At 40.1% G+C, this 27,690-nt stretch overlaps 1 protein-coding gene across 6 annotated transcripts; it reads right to left on the bottom strand.

Annotated features, from left to right (window-relative positions):
- Positions 1-278: 278 nt before the first annotated feature.
- Positions 279-17,734, bottom strand: C3H5orf63 (chromosome 3 C5orf63 homolog). 6 transcript variants are annotated; one of them, XM_074360596.1, is made up of 6 exons: positions 17,647-17,734; positions 16,053-16,098; positions 6,664-6,784; positions 3,083-3,139; positions 2,375-2,430; positions 279-1,955 (listed from the first exon to the last, which is right to left on the bottom strand). In XM_074360596.1, exons 3-6 carry the CDS (start codon positions 6,775-6,777, stop codon positions 1,877-1,879), a joined length of 306 nt encoding a protein of 101 aa, XP_074216697.1. In that variant the 5' UTR covers positions 6,778-6,784; positions 16,053-16,098; positions 17,647-17,734; the 3' UTR covers positions 279-1,876. The 6 variants fall into 6 exon arrangements, with proteins under 6 accessions (XP_074216697.1, XP_074216695.1, XP_045363804.1 ...); XM_074360594.1 differs by adding an exon at positions 15,700-15,834 and having other exon boundaries at positions 1,776-2,430; positions 17,647-17,675; XM_045507848.2 differs by lacking the exon at positions 17,647-17,734 and adding exons at positions 15,700-15,834; positions 17,400-17,630 and having other exon boundaries at positions 1,776-2,430.
- Positions 17,735-27,690: the final 9,956 nt, after the last annotated feature.

Raw genomic sequence — 27,690 nt, forward strand, 5'->3', positions numbered from 1 at the left:
CACCTAGTTTAAGTCTAATATTCTGTGAGGCCTTCCTGCCAATTTCACCATCTGGCTGCTGTACCATTTTTCACATGTCTCAGCTCCAGCTCTCATAGCACTGTGTCATAATGCTTTGTGAACTTGCCTCTCCCTGGTCCCTGAGACAGTGAGTGTCTCTCAGACAAGGACTGCCTTATTCATTTTTGTACTCCCACCACCTACCATTGTGCTTCAGTTTTGGAGGAACTTCTGTTAGCTTTCTATTGCTGTGTAACAAATCACCACAAACTTAGCAATTTGAAGCAACACACATTTATTATTTCACAGCGTTTGCAATTAGAGGTCTGGGCATGGTGTGGCTGGATTCTCTGATCAGTCTCACTGAGCAGAACTCAGGGTGTTAACCAGGCCTGTGGTTCTCATCTGGGGCTCAGGATCTTCTAGGCTCACCAGTTGTTGACACCAATTGTTTATCTCCTTGAAGCTGTAGGACTGATGACCCCATTTTCCTGTTAGCTGCTGGCCAAGAACTACTGTCAGCTCCTAGAGGTTGCCCACAGTTTCTTGCCTTGTGGCCCCACTGGGCAGTTCACAACATTGATGTTTGCTTCCTTCCAGGCTAGCTGGAGCACATCTCTTTGATTTCCTCCTCCATAGGCAGCCAGAGAGAACTCTCTGCTTTTAAAGGGTTCACCTATTTAGATCAGGCCCACCCTGGATAATTATCCTTTTGCCAGGTAATGTAACATAATCACAGCAGGGATATTTCATTCTGTCCTCAAAGTGGGGAGAATTCAAGGGTGAAGGTTCATGGGGATCATCCTAGAATTTTGTCTACCACAGGACTCAATGAATATTTATAAAATCAAATAAGATGTGTTCCAGAAATTTATAAATTAGAAACACAACTATTCAATTGTAAGATTTTTTTTCTATTGTCACTGTGGAAGGCTTTTAAAGTTCCTTCTTTATTTGTGTTGGTTAAAGATGCTTTATGTGCTTTATGTGAAATAATATAAGGCCCCCACAGTAAGCCCAGGTAGTATTATAAATTTGCGGTGGGTAGCAAGACCTGGTCTGACAGCTGACTGACTGTGTGACCTTAGGCTAAGTTTCTGAATGTCACATTCCTCTGCATGTATAAAATGAGGGAGGTGGGACTAGACAATGTCTAAGTTTGGCAGATCTAAAATCCTATAATTTCTAAGACTAATTCATACTGATAAAATTAAAATCTAGGCAAGTGACTCATAATATCCAAATTCATTGAAATAGTTAACAAAAGCATTTCATTATGGATAAAATTGCAGTGATGTGATATTAGGAGAAAAAGGCAGTTTTGTTTTTAAATGAATCCATTTCTCTATTGGCTAAACCTGACTAGATATAAATAAGAGTACACAACTATATTTTTAATACTTTACATAAAATGGTGAAGAATATTTTGTCTTTAGATGACACATCTGTTCAGTTATGGTAAGACATGAATTTCCCCAAGATATTAAAACCTTATAAAACTACTGTCTTAAAATAAGCTGAATTAATTCTACTGATGATAACTGAAGAACTATCAAAGATAGTACTCAGATATTACAAATCAATTCAGTGACTACATGTGAAACATACTGAGATTCTTAGATACATTTGGGGGTTTAAGTCTTTTGTTTTTCTCAAATAAAGCTTCTTCAGTTAGGATAATTATTCTCTTCTACCGCCCCCCCCCCCCAAAAAAAGAGAGCTCTAATTTTAAACAGGTATTATTAAATTCCTCTGAAATAGACTTCATGCAGATATATTTGTTAAAACATCCCTTTATTGACTGTGTGCTGCTATTTACAATTCACATTTCACTTTATCTACCAAGTGGAAGAACATTCATTCTCTCATTAAAAAGTTAAGCCCTTAGGGCAGCAGCAGGGACACAGAGCCTTCTTCGTACAAATGGCTCTGTCCAGTGAATGTGAAATGCTTCCATATTAATACAAAAGAGAAAAATAAATAAAACAAGTGGATTTCTCCTGCCCTCCATCATCCCCTCCCTGCCAATACGCTCCTCTTATTTTATAAAATGCCAACAGGTAAACAGTTCTCACTGTTTTGTTATTGGTACTTCCATTAATCAGAAAAGGAATGCCACCATTTATTTGGTAATGTTGCGTTCAGAACCTCCATAGGGCTGTATGAAAGTGACAAAAGGAGTATGAGGCCATGGTCATTTCCTTAGGAAAACGCGTTCTGGACAGAGAGGGTAGAAAGTCATGAGGGCGTTTATCAGCCTCCCCCAACTTGCTGCTCAAGTTTCTGGAGCTGTTTTTCAAGTTTTGAGATGTTTACTCGATGCATCATCAGAAACTGGCCATTCAAATGAAAGACGGGGATATCAAATTTATACCTTTCATACCAAGCAGAGTTTTCTGGAAGTGTGATGTCCACCTCCTGTAAAATAAACTGAAACAGAGACAGATTAAAGCTCTGTATTTCAGAGAACACAGAACAGTGCGATGGCTATAGTGACAAAGCAACCCCCAGACTGGTTCTAATGCTGAGAGATTTTTATTGTTGTTTGTTTATTTGAGGTCCAAAGTCATCTAATGACCCTGATTTCATTATATTCCCTAATTCCTGATTTTGCTGCTTTTCTGTGGCACTTGTCACATTCAGCTTCCTGGCACTACTTAGTTTTCAGTGAAATAAACTACGTCCCATCTGGGAAGGTGCCTAAGAATCAATACAGACATGTTTCGGCTGGAAGAATGGGAAAGGTGTCATGGTTTGCTACAGGAAAACACTTCCATGGAAATGATAAAATGAGATAAAAGGAACAGGGACAAAAGTTTAAAGAAAGCACGGATATTGCACCTGCTGCTTAACTTTGACTCATCCTAAGAGTCAGAGTAAGAAAACCAGTACTGCTCTGAGAAAAAACACTTAGGTGTAATGAGTTTTATGGAAATCAGCACTAAAATCTCTCTCTGTAGAATAGAAAGAAAATTTAAATGAAAAATCATTTAATCTCTTTTCCTAAAAAGATCTGGGCAGATACTTTATAGCACACACACCATCCATTCCATATACATAAAGCCACACTGTATTATATTACCCTGTTTTTATAAGGCTCCAGTACTTCCTTGGCTTCATCACAAAGAGGGCATGGATCCTACAGGAAGAAAAAAGCCATTGAACCCAAAGAATGGCATTCAGCCTGACAAAAACCACAAGCAGCAGATTATACTTACTTTTAAAGGACTATTTTCTACCAGGTTAATTACACTGTTTTATTCCCAAAGCCAAACACTGCCATAGAACCTTATAAATAGCTAGTAGTTCATGGTAAGTGGGCTTTCAGCATTTTTCAGTTGTTGCATTTTGATTTTTCTTGACAAATCTATCTAATAAATTTTGATGCTTATATTGTGTGCACAGAATACATTTAGATGCTTACATCTTTTATTCCTGGCTTCATCTTATTGATATCTGGGAAGATTATTTTTCAGTGATCTGCAGTGCTAGGGCTTTGTCCTTCCTAGGTCGGGAGCATCCTCCTGGCCTGGCTGACATCACCAGAATGGCTTAAAGTCTGTTTTCAATGGGAGCCACTGAGCTTTGCCAGCCTGTTTTCTCTAATTAGTCCACAGGAATACACCCATTGGGATGGAGTTAGTGATCGCCCCATCTTTAAAAAGGGAAAAGTCTCTTTACTTTGGGTGATGACTGTACCAACTCCTTAATGTTTTGTCTGTTTTCTCATTACAAGTGTCAGCAATAGGTTTCCCAGACAAACTCTCCACCTTAGAAGCACGCAAATTTTAGTGCCAATTGTGTGCATCCTTATCATCTAGTGGAGAAGTCTGCCGAGAATGCTGTGGATCGTCGGCAGATTTTAAAGGCTTCTCAGGCCTTGACTCGATAAACGGGGACTACTATAGATTCTCTTGTATGAGTGCAAAATAGATTCAACATTACTGATGCTTGTCTAAAATATGCTCTTTAACATGACAGAAAAAGATAAGCTGTTAGAGAGGTCCTTCCTCCAGTAACTCACCTTATTTTGAAATAAGGACCCAAATCATCAAAAGATAGGTTTCCTTTATAAAGGTCTTTCTGGCCCTGTTTTCTTGCTTCAGAGAGTTAGGCTCATTTATGTTATTATTAGCAGTGTCAACAAAAACATTATAGATAGTCTGTGACGTTTTAAGATAACCATGTTGAAATTTTCTGAGAAAGTTTCAAAAAGTCAAGAGAGGATCTTAAAAGCAAAAGCAAAACAAGAACCAGCTAAATTGCAGAAGTACCAAATTTGGCACTTTTTGCTTTTATAATAAAAAACTTTAGTAGAGCATGCATCAGGTTTTTAATTTTATTTACTTATTTATTTATTTGTTTGTTTGTTTCTTTCTTTCTTTTAAAACCAGGGGACCATGGAAGCCTGTGTAAATTATCACGTGTGTATGTATTTTTATTAGGAAAGTTTCATCAAATTTTAAAGAAATATATGAGCTGAAAAATAATAAGACCTAGCAGTCTGGAACATTTGTACATCCTTGTCTAGGATTTTCCATGATGCTAATAAAGCACTTATTTACTCTGTCGCTGAATTGTAGTGGACATTTGTTGGGTTGGCTGTCAACCACCCACTCCCCTTTCTTACAGCAAAAATGCTGTGATTTTGCCTCAGGAACTGCTCGCAGCATGTGGCTGACTCTATCCCTGAACAAAGAGGGTGGAGCACCTGATTTAGGCCGAGGCATCCAGCACATCCTATCCCTTCCACTACGAATGGCTCAGGGATCAGCCAATCAGAACCAATGGGGAGTGTGAAGCTTTTTCTGTAGATACCCGAAATATGAGATCTGGGGTTTGGGATCTCTGCAGTTATCCATCTGAAGAGCTAGAGTGAGCACAGATTTAACACACAGGATGTGATGCTGAAGAGACTGAAGCTAATATGCGTATGTTTTAGAATCAAGCTACTCCTGAAACCAGACCAACCCATAAAATCCTTTTTTTGTTGAAGCCACTCTGGGAAGTACTCTTTCTATTATTTATAACTGAAAGAGACCTGATACTGTACTTTTTCTTTCAGTGGATTGTGAACTCCTGGAGCTAAGAGTAATATTTTATTATATGTCTAATGACACAAATGAAGGGTTCGGTACAAGTTTTAAGCTGAATGGAAGATTAGTGGGGTTCTTTTGGCAAATGTTTTTGGCTAACTTGGCTGTTGTTCAAACTGAAAAATAGTGCAGAATAGTTAGGCTGAGTGAGCACCACTAGCCTTAAGGGATTATTTTAGTTTTGTGGTTAATTTTCACAAGGATTTCTCATATGATGAAATATGAACAGAGGCTGAAATATTTTTGTTCCACTGAAATATTTTTGTTCCATAATTTCCATTAGTGCAGTATATGCAGTATATGAAAAGTAGTTTAGATTAACTATTCTCAATGAGAAATTAATTTTTAAAAGATTATTAGATAACTGTCAGATATATTCAGATTGCTTAAATGCCTGAAATCTGGAGACCCTTTTTATGTGAATTGCAGTATTATTCACTAAAGTTAATTCTGTGGTCCTGCACTTTCTTTTTTTTATTATAAATCACACAAAGCAATGTTAACTAGCAAAAGGAAATCAATAATGTCTGTATTATAAATTTTAGAGGAAAAAGCTCTTAAAAAATTTAAACCAGCTTTATGGCTTATAACTAGTGTTAGAGGTAAGAAAGTAAGTACAGTCAGCCCTCATTATTTGTGGATTCTGTATTTGCGAATTCACTTATTTGCAAAAACTTACTTGTAACCCCAGAATCAGTACTCAAGCTTTCACAGTCATTCACGGACATGCAGGTGCACAGACCAGTGAAAAACCTGAGTTGCCCAGAGTGCACATTCCTGGCAGAGGTGGGACAAGACAATGCTCTGCCTTCTTGTTCCAGCTCTCATTCTGTAAATAAGTGTCCTTTTCATGATCTATTTAGTGCCGTGCTTTGCTTTTCACATTTTTGTCCTTTTTGTTGGTGATTTTGACATTTAAAATGGCCCAAGTAAGTGCTGAAGTGCTGTCTAGTGTTTTCTAAGCACAAAAAGGCTGTGATGGGCCTCATGGAGAAAATATTGTGTTAGATGAGATTTGTTCATGCATAAGTCACTAAGGTTTGTTCAGGCATAAGTTACAGTGCTGTTGGCTGTGAGTTCAATGTTAATGAACCAACAATATATATTAAATAAGGTGCTTTTAAACAGAAACACACATAAAACAAGGTTATGTATTGATCAGTTGGCAAAAATGTTGTGACCAGAGCTCATAGGAATCTAATTCTATATTTCCCTTAGGAGCAGTGGTTCAGTACTCGTTAAGTCAGTGTTTCTGGTGATTTTATAAAACACAACTATTACAAATAACAAGAATTGACTACATTTCTAAGTGATATATTTGTAAACATCTGATAATTCTTTTCTTTCAATGTGGGGATAGGACAACTAGTAAAAATATTAATTTATCCTTTAGTAATTGTGAGACAGTGAGGTATCTGGGTAGGATAAGAGTACCACTGTTGTAACTAGAACTGGAAAATTGATCAGGCTTGCAGAAAGTTTATACCATTGCTTTCCTTCCATATTTTCCCCCTCCCTTAAATGTAAAACTTTTCTTCACCCAGCATTTTAATACTTTACTCTGTACCTTTGTGAATAAGGTCAGCACAGGCAGAGCAGTCTTAGAGGCAGAGAGATTTCTCAAGAGGAGTCGAAAGGAGTATTTGGCAAGCTGTGTGCTATTTCCTTGAAACCAGAGCATCTTAATTCTGTGAAAAGGAAAACAGGCCAGTAAACTTCTGTGCCCTAGACTTTGGTCTTTAGAATCAAACAGTAAGCTGCAAGTCTGTGATGGAATTTGAAGACTTCAGAATTGCTTCTTGGAGTCCAGGAGTGTCAGAGAGGCCCAGATGTTTGGGAGGTCTCCATGATGCCTCAATATTCACTGTATTCCAAGTAAAACAGAATTTAGAATGCAAAAAATCCAAATGTATGGACTAGCTGTGTGTCTAATTGGTTTCTGTAAGCAAATTTCACCTGCAGATTTTGCCAGTATCCTGATGATCCTGTAAAATGTAGAGGTTTCCTGAGATGGTTTTTATTCCCAGAGACAGTTTATCTTATTGGCAAGCATTCAACAATGCCCAGCTACCTCCACAGTCAAGGAAACAATAAGTAAGCTGCACAAGTCTCCAGCTGAAGGTTAAGGCTATTACTTCTGAGATCTATGCCCCTCTGCTGTAAGAGGTGGGGAAACACAGAGCTGTACTCAGAGGAACTTATAGGGAAGAATTAGGCTGAGTTAACTTGTCAGAAACAAAAATCTGCTCAACTCTTTAAGAAGTATTTTAGTGGGGAGGGTACAGCTCAGTGGTAGAGTGCATGCCTAGCATGCACGAGGTCCTGGGTTCAATCCCCAGTACCTCCACCAAAAGAAATAAATAGATAAACCTAATATTTTTTTTTTAAAAATAAGAAGTATTTTAAAAGAAGAGTGCCATCATTTAAAAAAATACACACAAATGTACTAGTGTTTCTACTGGAGTTATTCCAATAAGAACAGCTTGGTAATAGCAGCATGTCAAATACTAGGCTTTGAAGTTCTCTCATCCTGTTACTTCGCTCGACATAAGACAACCTACTTATTCCTAGTTATTCTACTGAACCTCCAGCTTTGTCCTTTAAACTACAAATATGCTAATTTCACTTTAAAAACACATATGTACTGTTGACTTTATCACTTAACAATATTCCCAGCATGAATTCATTCCTGGGATCTTCATTTCTTAACTTCTCTTCACTCTTTCTCCAACTTCATCTGTTAGTTCCCCCTCCCTTATGCTGGCAGGTTGCAGTGCAGATTCTTTTTCTGTTCCTTGAATACCCAAAGATCATTTCTTCATCAGGTTCTCTGCACTTGCCATCCCTCTGCGTGAAGAGCTCTTAAGTAACATCTCATTTGGCCTGGGCTCATGTCACCTCCTTAGAGATGCCTTAGTGACTACCCTATCAATGTTGGCTAGTCCACCATTCTTCCTCATATCTTGCCACAGTTTTCTTTTATCCTTCACTATCCCAAACTACTTCTTTACCTATATGTCCCCTCTACTACAACAAGAGCTCCATAGGAGCAGATACCTGTTCACCCCATATCCCTGAGCCTCTACAGTTAACTTGGTACATAGTAGGTGTTCAAATAGTTGTTTGAACAATTAATACTATTGGAGTGAGCCTTTCTCTCCCTCTTTACTCTCTCGTCTAACCCTGATCAGACACTCAGTGTGCACAGCAGTCATTCTTTGGGCAGATCTCATATCATAACCAAAGGTCAGTGCTCCTCAGGGTGTCCATGAAATGCAGGCCAGGGTGCTGCAGACCTTCACCACCACCTCAAACTGCCTCCTGCTCTGCTTCATAGAGCATGACTGTAGTAATTATGTGCTAATCTCTACTGGTGACGAGGCTTCTCAGTGTAAGATCAGACTTAAACTCATTTCAAACAGAATGATATGACTTTAGAGAAAAGCACTAAACCCATATCAAACTAGAATAAAGAAGACAAGGCAAAAAGATTGGATTCTGATCGGTGAAAACAATAATCTTTCCTTCTCTCTTAAACCCTTAGCCTTCCATTTCTCCCCAGATTTCCCTGCTAACTAAATGGTCCTGATAATACGTCAGAAAGGAGTGTGATGAGAATTTTGTACAGACCCAGCATTTTTCTAAGGTGGAAAGTGGATCTAAACAATTTCACAATATGTTATACTACTCTCAACTAAGTGTTAAGCCCTGGTACACACATTTTCCGTAAATTCAGCAGAATCAAATCTCCAGTAGGTGAATGTGGTTGGAGACAACAGTTTCTAGACATGGTTCTGTCTACACAGGATATAAATGAAGCGGGAAAGTAGAATGTTAGCCATGTTATGCTAGGTAGAAATTTCTGAATCGTTGGTTTTAGGAAGGCCTTATGCCAACAGTAGCATGCCCTCCTAGGGTATGAAGTTAAAGAAGCTATACTATATGAAGGAGAAAGAAAAATTTTAAAATCAGTTTTGATATAGTAAAGGCAGGAAGATAGCCTTTGGAAATGAGAAGGCTCAGGCCACCTAAGGCAGTGACCTGAGACTACAACCAGGACAGTGAACTGCAGCTATGTGTTTTCAGTGGTAGAACTGAAGATTTATTGATGTCTGGCTGGTAAGGAAAGGAAAACTTACTGCTTTTACCTGGCTGGGTTGAGACTGGGGTGTTAAAGCTTTTGTTAAAAAAAAAATTCACATTCACAATGGAAATCTGTTTCAGTATTTCCAACATGACAAAACACAGCATGTGGTCTTGGCTGCACCCAAGACAAATAAAACCTGTCATAGTAAACAGAGTTGCTGTTCATTCCAGATTTGCTATAATATTTGTTCAGCCAACCCAGAAAGCTAGGTAAAGTCTTCAGTGATGCCACAACCACTCTGTTTAAAACTTTTCCACTGTTAGTTTCCATTTTTACTTTTTAAATATATATTTAATCACTTAAACATGGCACGTTTGTTTACTGAGAAATGCATTAGTATTATGCAATTTTACTACCTGCATATTTTCCAAAAGCCCTAAGGCACATGCGGTTTACCACATTGTTAAATTAATGTATTTCTTTGTAAGCACTGTATTTTAAAATTGTATTAGACTCTGTTAAAAAGAAAAAAAAAAAGCTCCCTATACTTCTCCTAGGCAGAAATAAGATATTAAGGCTAAAGTTCTGAACACTGGAGTTTACTTAGTTCTAGAAATGAAAATGAAAATGAAAAATGATACACTCCAGTTGGAATTCTATAATATTCTTCTTAGAATGTTTTATTAACTCTGTAAACCCTAACACCATTGCTGTCAATGTCACATTCACCCAGTCATGCATTCTTGAAGTAAAATCTTAATATTGGCTACTCTGTCAATGTGACATTTTCATTAGTTCTATTATTTTTGAACAATATCTCAGCACTATAAAAAATATCCTGAAAGGCTATCTCTGTCTGTTAGCTCATGACTGGGGGAGGACAACACCTTTTTGATTATGTCATTGAATTTAGTCCTGAAATATGTGTCCTCCCTAGACACACAGACACAATTTTATCCTTTGTATTTTGTTATATGCCTCTGTGATATGAGCAAAAAGAGCTGTGTTCATAATATCAAAGAAGCACAATTGGGTCACCTTTGTCACAGACCAAAAAAAAAGGCCTAAGACTGGATTTAGAATGTGCCTAAAACAAATTCCACAGCCTAACAATAAAGATGGTGACTCCTGCTGTTTCAAGTCCACTGCCGCTCAGAGGCACGATCACCCGGAAAGAGAAAGGGAATGCTGGCTTTTCAACAAAACTGAGGCTGACTTCAGTGCTCTTGGCAGAATCAGATACAACATGGGGGAGGACTGTTTGGACCAATTCAGTCTTCCCTGAAGCAAGATGAGGAAGATAACTTAACTTTATAGCATTTTCCCTGCAAAGCACTGAAGGGCAGACCATTAAAGCAACTGATTATAGAACAGAAAGAAGCCAGGGTTGTTGGAACCTTTAATAAGGATTATTCATTTCTTGCATGAGGAGCTGCCCAGGCTATGGTGCACATCACTTATGCAGGGCTCCTGGATTCCTCAAATGCAGTGTCTGATTAGAAGGGAAACAACATTGTTCTTGCTTGAGTAGAGAAACTGACCTTCATTGACCAGAATTTTTATTCATACAAAGAATCCTTTGGCACACTGAATCTCCAAGCTTACATGATCCCTCATCAGCAAGCTGCAGTGTTGTTGGTTCATGTGCAAAATCAAAAAGTCTATAAGCTGAGGCACCACCTTCGTTATTAACAGGTAACGTTGGAGCTTCTTCACAAGAGTATAATGTAAACTGAATTTTGAGCTGACATTAACCAAACACTACTACTGTAGCTCTTGCTGAACCTGTGTTCCAGAAAAAGAGGCTCAGGGCTTCCGTTCAATCATTTATGCCATGTGAGATGTTAAGTGCTGCATTTCACATTCATTACCATCAAAGTATAACATTCCTATTTTTACCCAATGGCTAGAAACACGTGTGCGTGTGCATGTGTATGCACACACACAGACCCCTCTTTTGGGAACAAAACCTGTTATTTTAGATTACTGAAAGTTTACATAATGGGGTGAGGTTGCTCTTAGGGGACTCTGGGTCCCTGAGCTTTATCTAATCCAGGGAAACAGGGACAAATGATGCCTCCCCAGTGATCTCAGGGGCTTTTGATCAGTTAGTTGCGTCCAAACCTCGCTCCCTCCCAAACAAGTGGGAGCCCAGTCTGGGATTTTGAGTGTGAGTGTGGAGCCAAGAGTGACAAGGAGAGGAGTGTATAGGGACACAACCACGGCTGCACATTAAGCAGATACTTTAAGGTGTCAATTCCAAGGGGCTAAGCAGGGTTAGATTGAGGCTATAGAAGAGAAACAGGGAGTGGGGGGTAAAGGCCTAACCTGGAATGGGGCTCTCATTCCCTGTTCACAGAAATAGGGAATTGCAAAACTGAAAAATATTTCGAACAGAAATAGCTGAAAACTTCAAATTGTGAATGTTACTTGAATAGGAATTCCTGAGAAAGGATATCATTGATAAAAGACTCAACATATTTAGCTTCTGCTAAGACAAAATCTAGACCAGCAAATACCTCAGCACCAGGTATTGGCTTAGCTTACTCAGGCTTCACACAGTTACAGAACAGGGCACTAAAAGTCAGTTTGCAAGGAGTTGAGGTTTCCCCTTGATGGGTCTTGAATGAAGGTCACTTCCCTTCCTCTTATTCCTTCCCAATACTTGCCTTTATATTTGCAAAGAAGGGAAAATTCAGTACCATTGTTATTTTACCAATGATATCTTCAACACATGTTTGTCAAAACAGAAGCTGCCTAGACAATGGTAAAATTGGATTTTATTAATAATATTTAAAGACAAAACTTGCTCCAAAGTATTTTTGAATAAATTGTGTAGAGAGGTCAAAGTAAATTTAAATAAACATAGCTCCCACTAATTCATCAGTCAGGGAAGTTAAGCACAAATGTTATGATTCTTCACTTAGAGCTCTAAAGGTACCTTTTCTTATAGAGTTTCAGTTAGAATTCAGCATGTTTGAATGCCAAGGTGCATTTCTGTGTAAGGATTTCATAAATACCCCAAAGACAGAAAACTCCACCAGCTAGTTCTCTGATGGTAGGCAGTTCCTCATCTCTTTAAACCTCAGTTTCATCAACTGTAAAATGGAAATACTACCCCTGTCCTGGTCTTCGATTTTATAGAGACCAGGAGAAACTGTACCCATAGTTTTGTTATAAAACTTTTGGTATCAAATGTCTTCCTGATCAGAGAAAGGGAAATCACATGCAGAAGAAACACCAGGGTAATAGCTCATGAAGTCAAAAGACCCCAAATAAGTAAAGTAGTTTTATGTGTAGGAGTCCAAAACGCTAGGCCATTTTAAGAGGACCACAGTTCACACAGAGATCCCAGCAGAAGGGTAAAGGTCCTCACTCATCACGAACTCGCTTCTCTAGCTCCTCAGTCATAACGGGGAAGCCATGGCATCAGAAAAGACCCAGCAGGGAAATGGGGAAGGTGACATTAGAGTGGCTAGGCACTCAACTTGCAACGGTTTGAGCATCTGAGATGGAAAAATGTCTTTAAAAAGGAATGTACTTTTCTTTTGTACTGATAGATCCATTTAAAAAATGATTTTTAATGACAGACCCTTGTCACCCTGGCATTTTCCTCCACTTCAGAAGTGCCGCTGTGTTTGCTGAGGCCTACAGCAAGCTGACAAACGTGAAGTGGAAGGGGGGAGGAATCTTCAGTGTAAGCAACAGTTTAAGAGTCTTGGACCTTAGCAGTTACACTTTCCAGATCATTGTTTCAGAGGAGTCTATTTGGTAATGGGGTTGGTTTCCAGAAAGATGTTCAGCTGAGAAAAATAAAGATGCTAATCAAGAACAGTAATATACTGTTACTGTATACTCCCTCTAGCACCCAGGGGTCCAAAGGGGATTGTGGACAAATTCTATTAACACAATGAGCCTTGTGTACACTGCACCCCTCCCCTCATCTTCAACCCTGAAGACACTGACTCAGCACCTGGCCTGAAGCCAGAGAGGCATATTCTGAATTCAGAGTGTGCAGCAATGTTCAGTACAATTACGACATAATGGCTGCAAAGCTGTTCCTGAAAGCCAAGAAAACCTGAATAATGTGGTTGGGTTATATCATACATGAGGGCTTAATAGAGTTTAAAAACCAATTTGAAAATTCCCTCATTCCATAAAGATGGCATTAAGATGAGGGCAAAATCATCTGAGTTCAAGGGATGGGAACAAAGTGCATAAGGAATTATGCAAACTCCTTTCCACATTATCTTTCTTAACCAAAATGACCCATTCACTTTGAAGGTATCTCTGATACTTAATACTGACCCAGAAAGAAGGCAATTTCATTAAAACATCTTAGTCTTATTGTACCCAGCTAGTAATGCCAGTTTCCTTGCTATCTAAAAAGCACAAAATTTCATTTCCAAAAACAACTGCAATTCACAATCCGTCTACCCAGGCAGTCTTTCATTTGTCACCAATACTCCACCATTTCCAATTCATCTTGCCAAAGAGATGAAGTTACCCACATGACTATAAAAGACCTGAAAGATGTTTCATTCATTATTAGTCATTTTGTAGCAAATGACTTTGGAACAGCATTTCCTTGGACTTGTGACATCAACACCTTAGTGTTAGGAACTGTCTACTATTGAAACCAGGCTCCAGCAACGCTCAGTTATGTGAGATTCTGCAATTCTCTGAATCCTATTGTTACTTGACAACTGTCATTGATAAAATATCTTAATATAATGGAATTTGGAAGTGACTTTGGAGATTCCCTTGATGGATAAAGAAACTATTTAACCAAAGCCTTTCATGTGGCATTTTTTTAATTTTAATTTTTTTTATATTTTCTCTTTGAACAATGCCTATTTTATACATAATGAGACCAATACAGAATTCTCAGAAGTAGAAGGGCTCTCCAAGTTCAACCCTCTTTTTCCCAAAAAAGTCTCAACAGCTTTATACATTAATCCTCAGAGTATTTAATAACAGATACCATATTTTGTTTAAGGTTTAATTTAAGGATGGAGAGAATGAGGAAAGTCTCAGCTTCGGATGGCAGAATTCTTTTACTATGAGAACAAGATTCTGATCTCTAAATCTAAGATACAGATTAACTTCATTTTTGAACTTGGAGAAACAGGGCTGAATTTAGATCTTTTTTTCTTTTTTTTTTTTTTTTTCCAGTTTTGTGTCCTAAGCTGCTTCAGCTGACTGAATTTCTATTAAATAACAGTATCCTTTCTCTTGGAAGATTGGAAGAACTACATGTTTTAAGAAGCAAGGAGTTAAGATTAAATTATTTAATTTTTTTTATGCCCTTCCTCCTGACTAAACTAGAAGCCATTTTCCCATTATTTCATGATTAATATGAGAAAGTACAGGAACAATGAGAGGAAGTTCATGTGTTTCCAGTAGTAACATTCTGGTTTCTGCTAGAATCCTACTGGCAACGGAAGCAGCATATACCACACGCCTGACCCATTGCAATACAAAAAGCTGTCGACTTTGAATGCTTTTGGAATGTTAGTAAAGTAGAAAAGATGAATATAGCTTTCTTTCAATATTACTTGGGTAACCTAGTGAACAAACATAAGTCCTCTATCCTTAAGGCAGGGCCAAAGCAAGATATTAGTGGCCTAAGTAAGCTAATACTGTGGTACACCTTCAAATGGATACTTCTCAGATATTCACTCAACAAGTATTTGGGTGAGAAGTTGGGCATGGCAGGCCTGGATGGAGAGTGGAGACAGGGCTGGTGGGGCCTTTCAGTTTGCATATTTCATTCAATATAACAAAGACCCTGCCACTGACCAGGCTAGATCTCCTTGGAAGGCATTGTCATGACCATCTGCAGATGCTCACATCTGCTCTTCCCTACTCCAAGCTGTTTATCAAAGTGTTAGTAACTTTGGCATTTGTAACTGCATCTGGTGAAAGTTTTCTGTTTTATTTATTATTTTCTCTAAATTGTTGCTTTCCTAGTGATGCTCTCACACTCCTTATAGATCCAGGCTCCCTTCAGGGACACCGTCTTTTCATTTCTATACCATGTACTGAGTGTTTGCAGCAGGCCAGGCATCATGCCAGGTAGTAGACATATGAAAGAGATTAAGATACTTTCCCTCCCCTCAAGGAACTCACACCTTGGGTAGGGAAAGATTTACAAACAGTACAGTACTACAATGATGAAGTCTATAGCAGTAAAATGTTTGTTACTAGGTATTACTGGTAAAATGTGCTGAAATCCTTGGAGATGGATACTTTATGAAAATAGAAGGTATTTTGAGTTTTGCCTCTATCTCTGGAAACCTTATCTTAGGTAAGGGTTTGACAGAGAGATGTAAAGAGAGTAATGTTTTCATGCCTCCAGTTCCCTGTGGCTGTAACTGAGATGGGGAAGTAGGGATGTGGGATAATATCTATATGAAACATAGCCAAAACCTTTCATTTTGCATATTCTTCCTCAAATAATTTTGTCCCTCCACCTTGCTATGTGATACTAGGGGAAGGATGAAGGAAGCTCACCTAGTCCCTGCTACCTGTGTAGCTACATATCTCTGGATCCAGATGGTTTCTCCCCTTCAAAATGATTGCAAACAAGATTAAAACTGCATGCAGGAACTGTTCCAGCTGGCTTTTGGCTTCCTCTGATGTACACTCCTTGAATAAAGCAGTGGCAAAATTAGATTTAATATAAGGAACATAAAAAACCTTACTACTTGTACCAGATCACCTCATGGTCCTACTCCATGTGAAACCCTGAGCCCTGGCATTAGAGTAACTGAATGCATCGGCCAGGTGACATATGCACACGTTATGAAATACAAAAGCCTTAATAACAACAACAACAAAAAAACCACCTTATTTTGAAGGCATACCTCCACACTGCCTCTGGGTACTTAAGAGTACGAAAGAATCAGGCATCTGAAATAAAACAGAAATACAGTCCAATAAATTCCCGAGTTGGAAAATCCTCATTTCTATTACCTTGCCATCAGTCCATCTAAAGAAAACCACACAGCCACATTTTCCTCTGGTGAAGGAGACAAAAAAAATATTGATCCTTCCTTGGCAGGCAGCTACGACTGACCACAATAAGCTTCAAGAAAGAAAACTCTGGGGAGCCTCCTTGTCTAAAACACCAGCCCCCCCAACCTTAATTTTCACAACAGGACCTTTCTGGTTCCAGGCACTTCCTCAGCAGAAGAGGACCCAGGTTATTAGGCTACATTTCACACAGAACCATGATTAGTTCTGCCTTATCCTCAATATTTCTATAACCTCTCAGTATTTCCAGGGTACACTTCTTTTCCCAGGTGTTTTAAATATCAGTGTATACAGCTCCAAACATTGGTAGAGAACTTAATATGCATTTTCATAAGGTATTCCTGAGATAATTAGTAAATGGGAAGTCTGTGGCCTCCAACAACCACATCATTGTTCACCGTGTTGCCCACACTGACACATGACTCTAGTGGCTGGTTAACCAAGGCAACGTGTAGTTACGTGAGTCCAGGTTATGTGTAGGGACAAAATAAATCCTAGACATTATTCCTCTCCTGAAGGAGCTGAGCATCTCGGGGTCAAGCTGGACCATAGTGTGGATTTTAAGTGCTCTAAAATATGAAGTAGTATATAAGATACTTTCTGTTAAGAAACAAGAATAAAGATCAGCCAGGCCAAAAAAAAAAAAAAAAAAAAAAAAAAAAAACCCACAAAAAAACAAACAAAAAAAACCAACCCCCAAAACTTGTTCTTTAACAGATCAGACTTAGAAACAGGCACTTGCCTATTCACTTAGTAACAATTTAGTTGGGACTTTTGTAACCCTGGACTTATTAAAAAATTGTGTGAGCAGTATTTGCCAGGGGTGACTGACATGCCTAAGTATTTGTTGAGAACTGTACAATCTCTGAATTATTCTCTCACAGTTTAGCACCCAGAGGGCCACTTTTGCCCAATAAAGCAGAGAGGAGGCCCAGAGAGCTAAGGACTCACAATGTTCCCTACTGCACCACTGATTAAACCTTTTCACCCCCAATTAAAGGTTAACATAGCTCCTGAAAACTATTTATTTAAAAAGGCAGTCATCTCAGCGGGCTGCCAATTGAGATTATATTGCCACTTCATAGAACTCAGATCTGAAACAGGGTATCTGTGAATCAGGGAAGAACCATGAAGTTGTGATGTTTTCTGTTTTCTCTTAAAAGCCTGCCTTTTCTTACCCGTTATTTTGTTCACTTCCTCTGAGAGTGAACACATACACACACACACGCACAAATGCTTATAATCGGCCCCCGGAGGTTCACAGATATATGGCTCCCGGTTCAATTAAATTTCATCTAACGACAATCCAAGTCGGCCGCGTGCGGCACAGCGCCGGGCTCCGGTGTCTCTTCTCCAGCCTGCGTGCGGGCTCCGAGCGGGTCGCCGCGAGCGCCCACCTGCCCGCGCAGTGTCCACAGCACCCACCTGAGCCTCCGCCGCCGGTGTAGCCGCTTCCGCCCCGCACTTCCGCCGGAGCAGCCCGCTGCCCCCGCCCCCGCCCCCGCCCCCGCCCCGTGCCCAGCACTTCCGCCCCGACCCGCCGCCCCTGGGGCTGGTCTCTAGATTTCCGATTCGAGCAGATCGTCCCTTTGAAGGGTGACCGCGCCTGGGCTGTTACGCGTGAAAAGAGAGAGACAAAAACCAGGACCACACTGTTTAAAAAAAAAAAAAAGCCACGGAAATGTGACCCGGTGTGTTTGGGGACTGTTTAATAAGGAGCATCAGGTGTGGGAGCCAGCGTCCTGAGAATGTGCCATCCAGGCCATTTTAACTCCTTCCTGCAGGCATTAATTCATTCAATATTTCCTGCCCTCCTCCTCCTCCTCCTCTGGGTCCCACCTATGGGGAACACGATGATGAACGAAACTGGCAGCTGTACCTTCCCCAAACTTAAAGTTGTATAGACAAGTCAAACATTAGGAAATTACCGTTAAATAAGTCGTGCGTTCCCTGGGCTAAGTGCTTTGAAAGGGAAGCAATATGGAGCTATGAAAAAAATCTGAGTGTGTTCTAGGTGAAGAGAGAGCTTTTAGGCTGGGATGTGTAGGGCAAGTGGGGCAGGGATTGAGCTCTCCAGACTCAGGAAAGGTGGGACTGGAGGGAGCTGGAGAGTGGGCAAAGCGCAGGGAAGTCACTAGCCTGGCTGAGGCCTTAAGGGAATTGGGGGTTTGGTGAGGGGGAAGAGGTGGTGGAAACAAGCTGTAGCTGGTAGGCAGGAGCTAGTCCCTGCAGGGCTTTTCAGGTGTGTGCTCAGGACCACTGGAGGAATCTTTGTTTTCCTCTGTTTTTGTTTGTGTGTGGGAAGCAGGTTAAATTGATCGCCTTTTCATTCTGAAAGGATCACTCAGCTTTGGGAAGGAGATGAGGAGGGGAGGGGGCAGATGAGAGCAGAGTACAAGTAGGGAAGGCAGGAGGCCGCTAAGTAGTCTGAGGTGAGGTTTGGTGGCTTGAATGGTGTTACTGTAAATAGTGAGAAAATGGTGGATAATAATAAGAGTAATATCCAAAGCTAACATTTATTGATGGCTCACCATCAGCTGCATACTCATTAACTTGTTTGGTCCTGAGGACAATCCTACTAATTATTAGTGCCATTTTACAGATGAAGAAATGGAAGCTTAGTAACTTGCCCTAGTTCTCAGAGCTAGAAAATGTCAGAGTTGAGATTCAGTCTCATGCTGTCTGGTGCTAGCATCCATGAGCTTACCACTATGTACTCAGTATGTATTCAGTGATTTAAAAGGAGATATGAAACAGGCTAAGATCAGGGATGAATCCCCTAAACAAACCACAAAGGTTATATGATAACTTCAGAGGACACATCTAGAAGGTAGGGTTTTTAAATTCTTAATTTATCACTTCAGCATTTGCTGATAACAAAAGAGGGGATTTTGTGACTGTCAGCAGACTACCTATGATTATTTTTGAGTTGATATACTCTGATAAGACTTAATTTTTCTGAAGAAAAGTAAAAAGAAAAAAAAAAACAATCACAAAGTATACTCCACCTAACAGTTGCTGATTTGTTTTCTTTAAAGAAGTTATCTTGGGTCTACTTATAAATGCCTTGGTGGAGCATGCGTAACTCACATTTTGTGGAGTGATAGAAAAGCTTCCTGGAAATGCAACTCCAAGTCAGCTTCCAAATCTTATTTCTTCTTGGAGAACAGAAATAAATTGGATTTATGAAACCTGATTTCATCTACTGAGCAAGAAGAATGACTCCATCAAAGGCCAGAAGTGAAGGCTTTTAGCATTGGTTATGGGTTAAGTTCTCCAAGAAGTCAAAAATTCACAGATTTCCAAAACTTGTATTTAATTAGTAAGAATTTCTTGGATTATTCCGGTGATGGCCCAAGACTTTGTACCTTCTCTTATTGTTCTATTTGAGGGTAGAGGTCCCGTAAAATAGCTGGGAATCCCTGAGAACTAACTGCAGTCGATGCCCAGTCACTCTGGGGGAGCTTGGCTGAATGCCACAAGTGCAGAGGACCAGTTGACCTCTAGATGTGGGCCTCATAGTGCTAAGCATATGTGCTAAAGCTTTGGAAAATGTCTAAAGTCTGGCCAGAAAAAATTACTGTCTCCAAAATAAAAAAAAAACCTGCCAAAGCAAAATTAATAAACATTTATTAAATAGTTACAAGCTGTAGTACTGTGTCACCTTCATTAATTGCTGGATTTAATGTCCATAACAATTTCATTACATTTGAGGACAGTTTTTAGATGAGATACTCTTACTGAGTGAAAGTTCTTAAAATATATGTGATGAGTGTTGAGAAATCACAGCATATTTTAATTATTTTACCCAAATAATTTCAAAAGCAAAATCATAAAATCCTGAGTGGCAAAATCATTAAGGGTGGGATATATATATATATTTTTGCATGTTTCTGTGATCTGAAAGTAGGAATGTTCAAAGAACATGGAAGATCTTAGTGTAGGTATGGGTCTCGTGCAGTTTTGTTCCCTCAAAATGAGCTTGTCATAGGCATTTGACGTACATCTTGTCCTCTAGGTTTGGACTCCAATTCTAAGCTATGTCCTGGGAATCTGGATAGGACTGGTGCAAGAATCTCTGTGTTCTGGAATGTCTGTATAGAACTCACTGAATTGAGTTTATCTTTTAGATCTCAAGGCCCTAACAATTCTGTGGTCAGTCCAGAGATAGAAGTCAGCCCTAGAGAAAGCCTGTTGGTATAGCCTGGTCTACAACTCCTGAGTTAACTCCAAGGTATTTAGAAAACATATTGCCTGTTCTTTCAGAGATGACCTGCAGCCAGGCTTCCCCTCAAGGCCTTCTAAGGGCTAGACATGTGGTGGGGAGTGAGGCATCTTTACTCCCATCGGCCTGGCTTTGCCTCTGGGAGAGCAGGAGCAAAGAAACGGCTTTTGATGTCAATGCTTTCCCTAGAGGATACTTTTGAAAAATAATGTGTGTCCTGATGGTTAGTGACTGTCATGCCAACTCTGTTTTACAGTAACCTGGCTCTGTGCTGCCCCTCAAGAAACATGCAATCTGAACTTTGACTTGGAGGGACAGCCCCAATAATTGTCCCAACTGGGTGATGTGATCATGATGGTGGAGGTATTTAGAAACCGGGTAGGTTTCCTTCCCTGGTCTTTACAGTGAGCTTATTTGTTTATCTCATGAGTGTCTTATCCTCAGTACTGCAAACTCTGCAGGAAATCATCTGTAGGGGCCAGATACTGTTATGTTTAAGGTCATGGAGAAAAACAGTGGCAGCCTCCCAAAGAAAAGACAGGCCTCTGGGTCTGGATGTGATGGGTCATGGGGATCACTGTTGACTCCCCCAGGCCAGCCATTACGGGAAACAGAATTATAACCCTGTCTTACCAGGGGAGACTAGACCTCAGAAGCCTGATTTCTGTATTCCTCTTGACATTTAAAAAACTCTGCCCTTGTGCCAGACATTCAGAGGAGAGTGAAGAAAATTTTAGAAGGAGAAAAATGTTTATTTGTTTTAAGGCTTGCTCAGTAATCCACTTATGCCATTTACATTAGTTAAAGAACCTTTCCATGTAAACATCATTAATTATGTAGTATAAGAGCCAAATAAAAATGCTAAAAAATAAAAGTAATTGTAGAATGAATTAGTATAGCTTGAATGCACATCTGTTATACAGAGACTGCAGACTCTTACATCTTATTGAGGGAGGTGGATTCATGATTTTCTATTGTTTGAGCTGTAGGATGGAACCAAAAGAAATGACATTTTCCATATGGATACCAAAGCTGTTAAAGTTTAAACCCATACTGACAACAAAATTACAGTTTTCCCAGGGGCCTTGACTCATGCCCCCTCTCTATATCTGTCTTGAAAAGACTGTGGGAGGAGATGTGGTTCGAGTGTCCAGTGGATTTCTCCAGGTTTGCTGGAGCAGGACAGGGCTGTCTACCCCCAAATCTGTAGACTCCAGCATCTTCTCTGGTGTGGTGACAGACAATTGCCTGTGTCTGTTGGAAAGGCAGTGAATCCCATGTAGCCTGCCAGGCACAAAGGACAGGGACTGAAGCTGTTGAGGACATCTGGTGTGGGGACCTTGCAGTGACAGCGACATGATTCACATGTATCCCCTTTGTAGTATTCCAAGGATTCTCATGTATATTCTTTATTTTGATCCTTCACAGTAATTCTGTAAGATAGGTAGGGAATTTATTTTTACCGAAGCCCATTTTCCAGACAAGGAAATTGAAGCTTAGGAGGGGAATCACGATGAAGCAGAGATTGGAAAGCATGTCCTAACCCCTATCTGTATTTTTTCCACTACTACATTCGTATTTCTTTTTAAAGGTAAGTGAAAAGAAACATGGTTCAGTGTATAGCAATATTTTGTGCTATGTGGGCTCTTTTAAGAACGTTTGAGTGCATTTACATCATTTCCTCAGGGAAAGCTTTGTTTTACCTAGAGAAGCAGGAAATGGAGTTGAAATGGGAAAAGTTTTTCATTTTTATGGATTAACCCCATCTGTTATGTCCCGTAAGCCTGGATCATGGAGGCGAATAGATTCCTCACAGCATACAAAGAGGAGAGGAGAGTAAAAAGTGCTTCCTTTGCTCCCTGCTTCAGATCCACACCTATCTAGGGCGTCCTGTTCAGACAGAACAGGGCAACCAGCCTACCAGTTAGAAGGAAAAGACACTGCTGTCCTCAAACATGCCTGAACACTCTGAGCACTATTCCACAGAGCTGAAGCTAACACTTACTGCTCAGAAGAACTCTGAGGGATAATTTTCACTTCTTTCAGCATCTTTCAGAAATATGCTTAAATATTTTGCTATATGACCTACTATGTCTGGACAGCCCAAAATAAAGGGAAATTCTCTTTCATTCATCTCTTCAGAATAATGCTTATTGAGTACGTCCTGTGTGCCAGTACTAGCCGTTAGAACTCTGGGGTCGAACCAAGTAGATGTGCCCCTTGTTGTAATGGAACTCACAGTCAACTGGGGAAGATGAATGCTAGTCATATGATCACATCAATAAATATTTACTGATATTTTACTGTAGAAGGCCCTTTCTCCAATGAGAGCAAGACTAGTAGCTGATTAGGTAATTGGAAAATGCAGGTAGAATGGGAAATAATTAAAATATGAAAAGGGGTGTGTGTGTATAATTATTTTATTTTTTCCTTAAAACATGTAAATGAACATTTATTTGCCAAATTTGGTAGGGCCAAAGTGCTTTCTTTGAGGATCAGGCTGGTAACTGAAAGCTTACATCATCTTTCATGTATAAAGCCCACTCAAAATGTATATCATCTGTAATTTGCTGTTTCAGACACTTTAAAGTGGAGGGAGAACTTAAAGACACTTATGAAGTAATTTGAATTCATTTAGATTTTTATTATTTTTTTCCCCAGTCTCTTACACTTGTCTTGCCTACCACTGATTTAAGAGCAATTTTTTCCCCCAGCTTTTTCAAGTCATTGAACTTAAGTTTTCATAGAAACAGCGACTCTCTTTTTATGCTCATATTTGATCAGTTTAGGTGATATTTAATAAAACTATGTAATTATAGTAATCAAGTTCAACCACCAGAAACGGGTTTGGGAACAAAAACAACCTCCTCTTTGTAAGGCTAGCACTCAGTCAGTGGGGGTAGAAGTGATGAGGTTACTTACTAGGTGGCAGAAGTCACAAGCATTTATCATACTCTGGCAGTCAGTCAATACATTTCACAGACAGATTTGAAGACTTCAGTTAATTCCTCAGAGGAGCTCAATTAAAAGCATTTCTATGGTGGTTAAAAACTAATAGACACTTGTAAGGAAAAGCAATGAGTGCCATAAAGGTCTATGATTGGAGGATGTGGCTCAGTCCTGGGGTGTGAAGAAAGGCCTCACAGAGAACTTGATATTTGAGTGAGATCAGAGAACGATTAGGCAGTTGTTCAGAGAGGGGCTGGGGCAGGGGTCTGGAGAAAAAGAGTTCCAGGCCATGGGAGAGACAGAGTCAACACTGTGAGGGCGAAGGAAGTATGTGTTGAAAAAGAGGAAGTGAAAAAGGCCGGTATTGTCAGAGCCAAGAACAGACACTGAGGAGCAGTCCGGGGTGAGGCAGAGGGAGGGAAGCAGAGGTCAGTTCACATCAGCTTTAGGATAAGCAGGAGGGTCTTCATCTCTATTGACAACAGGAAGCTGTCAGTGGTTACGAAGCAAGAGTCTGCTTATTTGATCAAGACCAACAGCTGATTTGGAGAGTTTTAATCTCCAAATCTAATTTAGTCACTTTGGATTATTTGTTTTTAACACTGTAAATATACTCTATGTAGCAGAGAAAAAAAATTTTTTTTCTTAACCTCTGGCACCAGAATGTCTCTTATGGATGGAACTGCCCTTAAATAGGAAAACACATTCATTAGCTGCTGGTGGGGCAGAGTTGAGGATCTGAGAGTGGGTATCAAGATCACATAAGAGATGCTAAATATCTCTGCTGAAAAAATGGGAGGGAGGGAGAGAGAAGGAAGAGGGAGATGTTGCATTAGTTCCTAGGGGTGCCCTAACAAAGTGGGGGCTTAAAATAGCAAACATTTATTCTCTCACAGTTTGGGAGGCTGAAAGTCTAAAATCAAGGTGTTAGCAGGGCTATGCTTCCTCTAAGTCTCTGGGTAGAATCTTCCCTTGTCTCTTCCTAGCTCTAGTGGTGGCTAGCTATCCTGAGTACTTTTTGACTTGTAACTGCATTACTCCAATCCCTGGCTCTGTGGTCACATGCCTTCTCCCTGTGCATCTCTGGATCACTTCTCTGCTTCTTATAAGGACATCAGTCATATTGGATTAGGCCTAATGGCTTCATCTTAACTTGACTGCATCTGCAAGGACCCTATTTCTAAATAAGGTCACATCCACAAGTACTAGGAATTAGCACTTGAATGTGTCTTTGGGGGACATAATTCACCCCATAACAGCTATGAGGGAAGAGAGCTGAGAAGGATCAGCAAAATTGTGGGAAGTTAAATGGCTTAGGTGGTAGGATGAAGGAAAAGATTAATTCAGGGTTTTCAAGTGCTTTTCTTACAGTGCAAGATGTAACATAACATTGTCCCCATGGTACCCACTTGGTGGCTCCCACCTTTCTGGTGAAAATCCTGGTACCACGTTTGATGATGCTTTGGTGGTAGAAGTGAGAGGGCACATGGCAAGTGGAGTCATCGAGGATTTGGGTCCCATGTAGGGTCACTGGCATAGTGAGTGCAAACACAGGAAACCTCACAGAGAGGAATTCAGAGAGGCTGGAAAGCTGAAAAAAAGCACTTCTGTGACTATAAATCCTCCCCATCCCCCCACCCATATGATCAGAGAAACATTGGATTTCTACTATCTCCAGCTTGGGAGTTTAGATCGACCTTACCTCCATCTTACTGGGCTAGGACCAGGGTTCCAAATATAGTTATTAAAAACCTTCTATTTCACTTTGTTCTCTCAGCATTTTTAAGGTATGTGCATGACTTTAGTTAAATTAGGAATGTTTGTGAGTTACTTAAAAGAAATTTAAAATCCTGTATTCTAAATCTCTTGCCCTAGTATTTTTTAAATATAAAAACTCCACATGGAGTACTACTTTGATGGCAGGAGAATGTTCTCTGAAGTTCAGTTTTCATTTCTTGTCAGTCCCCCTCCTTACTTCCTAGAAAACCTGTCTGTTGCATTTCTCCGTTGGGGGCTGAGGTGCAGAAGCTCTTCCCTGCCTTTCCCTCAGATTGGCGGCTGGCTCTCAAGATGAAGAAAAGGATTTCCTGTAGTGAGTCCAGATGTTTGTGTTAGCATTATTGCTATTAGCCATCAAGACTGAGCGGTGTACAGAATTAGATCCATCCTTGAGGCCTGGAAGGGAAGACGATCTTGATAACAGTTTAATGTCCTCAGAGTGAAACAGCAGAAATGGGGGAAGAACCACCGTGTCCGTGAACTATGATCCCACACGACAGCATTGCTGTTTATTTCCGCACTTCATTTCCGCTGGAATTAACATAGATGTGGTTTGAAAACATATCGAAGCCCCATTAAAATGTAAGTAACTGGCAAACAGCTAGAATAATTAATAAAGCAGGGTTTTTTTTTTCTGTAAGCAACATGAAAAAATGGGAAAATCTGCAGTAGGCAAAGGTGTTATTTATGGCTAATCCTTCGTGCCTCTGTGGAAGCTTTCACCCCATGTTGCAGGTGCTTCATGAGCGCTGAGGCTGCTCAGGCAAAGTGAAGCAAAAGTGCAGAGCAATTATCCAGAGCCTGTGAACACAATATGAGGTTATGTTCGGATATTTAGGCAAGAAATCTCTAGGATCTTCTACTTCCTGCATGGGTTGTTGGCTGGAGTAGCTGGATGATGCCCCTCTTTACCCCTGAGAGAGTCCACTAACCCATCTTTTTGCTCACATTATCTTAGGGAAATGGTGTGCTCTGGCCCCCGAGGGCAGATGGGTCCTCTTGGTGTACCTGACAGTCATCCCCTTCAACGTTTGAGAACCAGCCTGTCTCCCCTTTGAACCAAGCCATGTCTGCATGACTCCTGCCTGCTAAGGGAAAGTGTCTTGCACAGAGAAGGTTCCTGTGTCAGGGCCAGGAGTCCTGAGATGGCCCAGAAAATACTGGAGGAATGGCCTCGGGTTTGACCCAAGGCCTACGCCATGTGCCAGGCTCTCTAGTTCTGTGTGGTGTTCTTTTCCATAATTCCTGTGTGAGGTTCTGTTTCCACAGTTCCTGCTCTGCCCTTTTTAGTCCTCACAGCAACCCTTTCACAATTATTCAGCAGACATAAGAGGGGCCAGTCTTCTATGACATCCACATTTTGACCACACTTGAAGCCCCAGACCATCTTTTCATGACTATATAAACTCAGTGACTACTTCATCTTAAAAAGATTAAAACAGAGGGAAAAAAATCTCAGTTTAAACTAGCTTGTTGGTGATAGTCTGTAGGCATGAAGCATTCTTAAGTTTTAAACATTTCATTAAAAAAAGAAAGCAAGTCAAGTTGGCCAGGATTCAGAAGAAATCTCTTGAAATAGTAATAAATGTTAGAAGATTCTTTCTAAAATTAAGAGTGTTAGCTATGTTCTGGGGAAAAGCAGGAAGACTAAAGAATAATAGTCCTTGGGCAGGTATAAATGTTAGAAAAAAGTGGGAATCAGTTTCCCATTAGTCAAAGATTCCCATTAGTCAAAGAGACAAGACAGGAGTAACTGGCATAAACTTGGTGGAAAAAAGATATTTAATATAAGAAAAAACTCATTATAAGTAAAGGAAATTTTGGCATTGCCCTCTTGTACTGCTGGTGACAATTCAATTATAGCATAGTCATATTTCTTCTTTTGTAGTTGTTAATTGGTTAAGGCATAGATCATCTTTGTGAAATTTCTTTCTTCTTTGTGGGTGTGTGTGTGTGTAAATGAGGAAACACACAGCAGAGACATATGTTACTAGCTCTATTCATCTGGGGAAAGCTCACAACCCACAATTACTCTTTGCTTTCACTATCATGGGGTGGATGGGTGCTTATGAAGATGACTACTCACAATTTTTTGCATCCCCCCCCCAGGGTCTAATTCTGGGGTTATTTGTGACTTCTTGGTTTAGCACTATCCTCCTTTCTGATCATCACTATCACTTAAATGCAGATCGTGAGGCAGAGTCCAAGCAAATGAAACAGTCAGTTCATGTTTCACTGTATTTTCTCTGCCCATCACCAATTGCAAAAGCTTATCTGATTGTATCCTGTATAGTCTCTCATAGCTTGCTTGGATTTCTTTCCTCTTGGTTGAGAATGAGAGAGAGAGAGAGAGAGGCATTTGAAGTTCGTTACCATCTAATGTCGCCTGTGCTTCCACAGGTGATTTGCACACCATCTGGTCTCCACTGGCTGTGTGCCGTAACTCAGTAAGTCAGTGGTAGCCTGACCTTTAACAGCTGCTGAACCTCTTCGTCTTTAAGCAGGGGCAGAGGAGG

Source organism: Camelus bactrianus, chromosome 3, assembly GCF_048773025.1.
Source record: "Camelus bactrianus isolate YW-2024 breed Bactrian camel chromosome 3, ASM4877302v1, whole genome shotgun sequence".
In the NCBI taxonomy this organism is placed as follows: Eukaryota; Metazoa; Chordata; class Mammalia; order Artiodactyla; family Camelidae; genus Camelus; species Camelus bactrianus.

Coding starts and splice junctions, on each gene's coding strand:
- C3H5orf63 (XM_074360593.1), bottom strand. CDS start 6,777: ATGCTCTGGTTTCAAGGAAATAGCACACAGCTTGCCAAATACTCCTTT. Junction 3,140..6,663: donor TGCTGACCTTATTCACAAAG/GTACAGAGTAAA, acceptor TTCTTCCTGTAG/GATCCATGCCCTCTTTGTGA. Junction 2,431..3,082: donor TGGAGCCTTATAAAAACAGG/GTAATATAATAC, acceptor TCTCTGTTTCAG/TTTATTTTACAGGAGGTGGA.